This window comes from Manacus vitellinus, unplaced genomic scaffold (genome assembly GCF_001715985.3).
Source record: "Manacus vitellinus isolate BGI_N305 unplaced genomic scaffold, ASM171598v3 scaffold_6_pilon, whole genome shotgun sequence".
Lineage (NCBI taxonomy): Eukaryota > Metazoa > Chordata > Aves > Passeriformes > Pipridae > Manacus > Manacus vitellinus.
In genome coordinates this window covers 10,828,434-10,835,609 of record NW_021940750.1, presented here as the reverse complement: position 1 = coordinate 10,835,609, position 7,176 = coordinate 10,828,434, and the positions used below count along the sequence as shown (strand labels likewise).

The 7,176-nt window shown below is 34.5% G+C and overlaps 1 protein-coding gene across 1 annotated transcript; it reads right to left on the bottom strand.

Moving 5' to 3' along the window:
- Positions 1 to 635: 635 nt before the first annotated feature.
- Positions 636 to 7,176, bottom strand: EMC7 (ER membrane protein complex subunit 7; the record flags this gene model as incomplete). The annotated part of the gene is made up of 5 exons (XM_018082118.2): positions 636 to 1,072; positions 3,131 to 3,211; positions 3,720 to 3,858; positions 5,722 to 5,841; positions 7,070 to 7,176. Coding segments are annotated over 5 exons (600 nt in total), but the record flags the coding sequence as incomplete, so codon positions are not given.

Below are 7,176 nucleotides of genomic sequence, written 5' to 3'. Positions count from 1 at the left end.
AATAAGATGAAAGCACAGCACGCAGAAAACAGTAAGAAGCAAAAATGTTGCAGAAATGATACATGTGATTTAAAAAGAAAAGATCCAAGATAAACATTCATCATGTTATATAGATACCTTGATTCATAATTAACTTGACAGCTTAAAAGACTTTCTGATGAAAGATACTTTGCTTTTTTTTCCTCCCAAAGAGTTTTTAGCAGGAAGTAGATCAGAATAAAACTGGGCAATACAGAGTGGAAAGTCTTTGAACTAAAGATTACCCAGAGAGGTTGTGGAGTCTCCTTCACTAGAGATATTCAAGAACTATTTGGATGCAATTCTGTGCCACGTGTTCTAGGACAACCTTGCTTGAGCAGGGAGCTTGGACCCAATGACCCACTGTGGTCCCTTCCAACCTTACCCACTGTGTGGTTGTGTAAATTGTGTAGGCAGTAAACAACATAAAATTATTTCATATGTAACATCTGACAAGCTGATCCAGCAAACTACTTAGTAAACCCACAACTCAATTTTGAAAGGGTGATTTGTTCATTTCAGAACTCAAGCAAGTGTAAAACATTAAAGACATCTTAAGACTGAACTCCACTTGTATTATCTTTGAAATATTTTTATACATTGTCTTAAGACATTCATTACTGTGAAGCACATCATATAATTTATTTTAATTCTCTACAGAACAATATAGTTAATTCAGTATAACCAGTAACTTTATACAGATACAGTATTGAAGCCATGTCCTCTTTTGCTGACTGTCAAGTACAAAACAGCTTATAACAGTCTAAAAAAAAGCTACAAACTACAATTGTAGCATACTGATTTTCTGCATGGTTAAAGTTTACAGTAGTGGCTTTTTGATCTTTCAGGACAAATAAACACGACAGCACATAACAAACAGTTGTGCAAACTGAAGACTCAACTACCTCCTTTTTCCAGAACTACTTTTCCCTGCTTTACTGCTGCTACCACCAGACTTGCTGGAAGATTTTGAAGAGAAAAGTCTTGTCATGAATTCAGACACATCTGGCAGCTCATGGTTGGAATTCAGCATGTTCATTGATTGCTCCATTTCCTGCATGCAAAGATCAGATAATCTTAATAGCTTGTAACAATTATGGCTGTAGTTAAGGCATCAGTTGATTGTATCAGAAAGATTTCAAATTTTCCCAAAATAGTGTTTCACTATTTGTAGTCCTCCAAGGTACATATTGCTAAATATTTTCATGCAAGCACAGCCAAACACCCAGCTACATACAGAAACATAAAACCCCAAAACTAAAAGCACTGGTGTATGGAAAATGGTAACCATGTCTTAAGCAGTCTTACAGGGCAAACATCTGATAAAAAAATAATCTTAAAGAAAAAAATGTCATTATTTATTTTCAGCACTACTTTCCTCCATTTTAAAATTTAAGCTTTTGTTTAGATTTTCAGATCTGTGCTTTCATAGATTCGCACTTTGATGTTTTCAAATTAGTATTATTTATGTTAAATCTAACAAATTTTTGTTGCTGTTTGAAGGGATTAGATATTTTCATTGCCCTACTTTCTGACATTAAGCTATTACAGTACAGCACGTGAGTTTTCTTTGCTTCACGAAAAGAAGGATTTTAATGAGACCATATATCCAGGTAAGCTTAATGTAACTTTAGAATTTAGCGTAGTGGTTCTATGAGATGAATTAGCATGTTTCAAAACAAACCACTCCTGAAGTGCATACAACAGCTTAACTGCACATCCACAATAGGATAACGCTTACAGCAATTGCCAATTTAATGTGGGATTGTCACCTTGCTCTTCTAGTTACCATTCAGAATGATATATTTCAGGGCATTTTGCTAGACTTTGTTACTATTGCATCCACACTACATCTACACTTAAAGCCTCCACAACAGGCAGTCACTAAATCATTAATCATTTCTACACAGACAAGTACTGTGCTGATTCCATAAATAAAAAACAAGTTAACTTGAAAAATATTATACAAGCTCTATACACTCCAAAAACAAATGGAATTTGGATATACACTTAACAATTTAATACATGGTCACCTAGAGAATACCACTACAATTGAGTTCTTAAAAACTCCCTTTTCCTACTCTTTAAAGATAATTTAAATTACAAGCAAAATTCCTTCAACTTAAAATTTCTCCTTAACAAGTCATATTGGTCAGCTAATAAGAACTAAATCATCAGAAGTTCTGATGGTATTACCATCAGAATGGCCTGCCTGTAAGCAGTGTCAGGCCAGTGAAAAAAGTAAGGAATAAGTGATTTTTTTTAAAATTCAACTTCCAGAGTTCAGCTTGGTTTGAAGAACATGCTATGTATATCTAGCATATATTTGTATCTGTTTTTAAATGAAAATTACAGCCAAAATAGCATTACATAGCTCTGATATGCTTTTTATAGGTATTACTTATAAAAAAAAGAAAAGATTCAGACACCTATAAAGTACTACTGAAGACACTGGTCATTTAGGGGAGAAGGAGTTTTTAGTTAACCAAGCCTTCAAAACACAGCCACCCATGACAGACAAGGAATACTTCTAAAAATAAGAAAAGATTTAGCAAACACCTTGAATCTCCATTTTGTCCTAGCCTTCTGCTATTCAGCATTTTGCATGATGAAAGGACAATAAATCAGGCAATTTAATGACTACATTAAGACTCTGTATCATATACACTACTGTGACATCTGGATTTAACATAGTAAACTGTGCTTTAGCCTGATGGGAAAGAGAACCCCAAGTCATACTCTTCTCAATACACACTTATTAAATGATGTCTAAAAATAAAGTGCCAGATTTAAATATAGTGCAAAAATATACAGGAAATTTACAGAAAAAAAATCCTTTGAGAAATTATATTTATCACTCTAAAGAAAGTCTGGAAAACACCATTCATACTGTAACAGCCTCAAAGTTGTGGCAAATAATTTAATTCTGTGTTGTCCTGTTTAACAGCAAATTCATGAGTCAGGAAATGTTAGAACAGCAACACTGCATTAACTGAATAAATAATGCCCATTAAGACCTCTTTAAAAGTCCAGTTTTGTTTTTATTGCTTCTCTGTACCCTAAAATCTCATTATCTTTAGTCTCTATGTATGCATCAACTGAACCTACTTACCCGCCTCATATCAGGATCACTGGTGTTGACAACTTTAGGTAAAAGCACAAATATCAGTAACGGAAGAACCATCATCATCACCTACACAGAAAGCAGGAAATACTTCTTCAGCTTAGTTGTTGCTCTAGACACTTTCAGAAATACTAACATAAAGCTTTAGCTAAACAGTCAAATTCTAGAACCACTACATTCCGAGTCAGTAACCCAGTAACAGTAATCCATTTGTCAGGAAAGAAACCTGGTAAGGGAGTATTGTGCTTTAAATAATATGATTTCAAAATCTATTGCAATAAAGCAAATGGTTGTTATATCTTAAAACTGTTGTAATTACAATTCTGCAACATGTTGATCTCCACATTATTAAAACAAATGAAGTAGACTACAGGCTATTTTCACAGGTGGGTACGTAAGGAAGGAGAGGTCACAGAAAAACTTTCTATTTGTATGCAAATGAAAAAAATAAAACAATCCTCTCGGAAGAGCAAAGTGTGTACACCTTTTCTCATTTACTTTATTCTTGGTATTCTGAAAAACAGCTGTATTTGGATCCTTAGCATACTTTTAACCTTTGCGTGTTGCTTGTACGTACCATAGGGTTCATGAGGAAATCTGTCCATCCCCAAGATTCTCTCTTTATAAAGTATGAAGGTGGTCCAGAAGATTTCATCTGCAGTGGGTATGGCAGCCTGACAACTTCAGAGGGTTTGATGTAATTCACGTATCTTGCTCTAATGAGCAAAATGTGAGTAATTGAAAATATAATCATAGAATCTTTAACAAAATAAAAGATGATTTAAAAAAAAAATCGAAACAAAGTTTTAATAATAGACTACAAACAAAATTATGCAGTGTCAATTAGGCTTCACTTTTCAGAAACTAGTTCCTCTCAGCAGCATCTTTTACGGAATCAAAAACAAGCCATTTTTTGTCACCTTGGTAATGAACAAGAAAAACTACACTGTATAAAGACAGATACAGCTTTGCATACTATAGTCTGGTTTAACCAGTTTGCTCAGGGATCAATTATTTGTATGTGAAGTTAATACCTTTTGCCTAAGTGCATTACTTGGCATTTATCAATACTGAACCTCAGTCTTTATTACTTTATCAGGTTTTTCCATAGCTCTTCACTCATATTATTTATTTGGGCCTGGTATTTAGATAGTTACTCAGTTACTACCATCTTTGTTACTCTTGATCCATTTTTCATGATTTACGAATATTTACTTGCCTTAGTGCAACTCCAAGGATGGCTTCTGCTCATTACAAGAGAAATACTTTATTCCTTCTGAAATTTTCATCAAATACTCATCCACAGAATGTCTTTCCCACCTACCTTATGACTAAATATTTTCTCCAAAACTTGAGATTTTAAAGTAGATCTTATCAAATATTCTTTTTCCTCTTTCTAGGAATTGCATTAATTTTTTAAGGCAGAATGTTCCCTAGAAAAGCCCTGTTGACATTTCCCTCAAGTATCATAGTTTTTCATGCATCTCTGATTCCTCAGCTGTATTCCTCATTACAGTTTCTATCCATTTGACTGGCAGACATGGCAAGCCTACTGCGACTTTCCTCTGCAGACATATCCTAGCGATTTACTTTACATCAAATTTGTAACCTTACTAGTCTTCAGATACCCAAACAGTGCTAGGAGTGACGTTAAACACACTATTGTGTCTACTTGTCCGTATTTATTACATATTGTTGCCAGTAAGATATTGCCTAATGAACTATAAAAATTACATAAAGTTTGGAAAAAACCTAAGCTCAAACAAATTGTTCCGTTATTAAACAAGCACCATTTTCAGTGAGATTTCAACTTTTAACCTCCCTTAAATATACTGTTGGAATATTTATACTGATGTTTGTATTTCTAAAATGTAATGATAACTTTTATAAGATACTGTAAAAGACAATAATGAAGTTAAGAAACTCTATGTCTGCCTGAACAAAGAAAAATTAACTACAAACACATTTATTTAAATGAAAATCACCTTACTACATCAGATATATAGTTTTTCTGTATTTCTGAATAGCTTGCAGTTATAGGTGTACAGTTAGAGTGGTTTGGTATAACGTATCTTGCCATAACATAAAAAACAAGCTAATAATGCTACAGAAAAACTGCAGGCTAGCAACTACTACTATTAACCAGTAACTGTAACAAGTGTCCTATGGGAATGTAACAGAAATACTTTGGAGTTTCACTGTGCCAAATCCTGACAGAACATTTATTAAAGAAATGGAATACGGAAGAAGGAAAAAAAGGTAGTGGTAAATGATAAAGCAGATAACTGATTCATGCCCAGATTTTATTTCAGGATAGCTGCATAAGAAGATAATAAAAGTAAACAGAAAGACTTTTAAAATCTATTTTCTCTTATTTAAGGCCATAAATATAAAAAGAAAGAAAAGAGATCAGACTTCGGATTTTAAGAAACATGCTCCTAGAAGTGATGTTAAAAGAAGCTAAAACATATGCTCTGAAATGGAACATCAGACCTACAGCACTGTTTACATTAATTCTTGTACTGTGCTGTCAGGAACACATAATACACCAACACAGAAGCAAATCAGGAAAGGCTCACCTCATTTTGCCTTTTGAAGTTATGTCAACTCGCACGGGCTCAAATTTATGAGCAGGGGATATAACTTCCACTACATAAGATCCTGAAGGTACATCATGAACCACAAAACTTCCATCTGTCCTGAAAAACAGTAAGTTGTGCTACATTTCAATATGCTCCAGCATACAAGACAGCACGCTTTCCCGTTTTTTAAAAGAGGTTGTAAGACTATCATTTTATATTATAAATCTTAATATAACAATGGCCAAAAGAAAAATTTAAATCATTCAGCACTCACAATATCAAACCCCTTAAGATCATCAATGTACGCCACAAAGTTAAGACAAAAAAAAGTTGTTCGAAGGGAAAAAACCACAATAAAACCTGACACATTAGAAACGTGCATCAGAAAAACAAATAAATAAACCCTCTTAAAAGGGAACTCTCAAAAAGAATTTTGTCCTTATGCCCTTTACACCAGCTCTTTTTCAAAGATGCACATCAATTAAGCACCTTCCCACTTTTATGTGATGATTTGAAACACTAAGAATGCTTACGCTATCTTATATTGCAATTGCTAGAAGGATGTTTCCCTAGGAATTTCCTTCTAATTTTTCATTCTTTACAGTATCACTTTAAAAAAATTCCCCTAATTTTTTTTCTAAAGATGTATTCATATGACACAGCAAATTCTCACTTCATATACTGGTTTCCAGTACTGGCTTTTTTAGAAGAAAAAAAGTTCCATTTTTACCTCAGTGAGGAAACTAATCAGATTTATAAAAATGTTCATACAAGAGAACGACTCTTGTAATACTCGAAAAACAACTTTACCAAATAATTGCTTTCCTATTTTGATAACGAATGGTTTTGGTAACTTCTACTTTTGAAACTATGACATTCTTAATTGAGAACATTTTCTATGTCTTAAAATCTCTAGATTATATATACCCACTACCACCTGAGACTGAATAAGATAATGTGATTCTTTACAACTTCCAATTGCATTTGCATGTTGTGTGAAGCAGTAAAGTCATCCCTTGAACTGGCTTTCACCAGTACAGTGAAAGTTTTTCACGGGTACTGTAACACAGAACCACAACTGCAACAAACATTTCGTAAATTCTTAGCAAAGCTAAGGTTCTTGAAACGAAGTGGCAGAATTTGCACCAAGAGAAGCTGAGAATAAACACTGTCCTCCAGTGTTTGGGTTTTTTCTTTGTTTTGGAGTTGTTTTTACTTATAACTCTGTTCCAATGTTTTTGATCGCTACAACGCTAGCAGCCTGAGCCATCAGTTTGGATACGCCTGCAGAAGGCTGAGGCCAAAACCTACCGCAGTGCAGGCCTGGCCGTTCCTAGTCCCTTACAAGGTACGGGGCCAGCGTAACTCCAGCAGCCCACCTCGGCAGCCTGTGATTCCGCGATCCCACAACCGTGCGCGGCTGACCGGAAACAGGCCGTGCCGGGCAGGAGC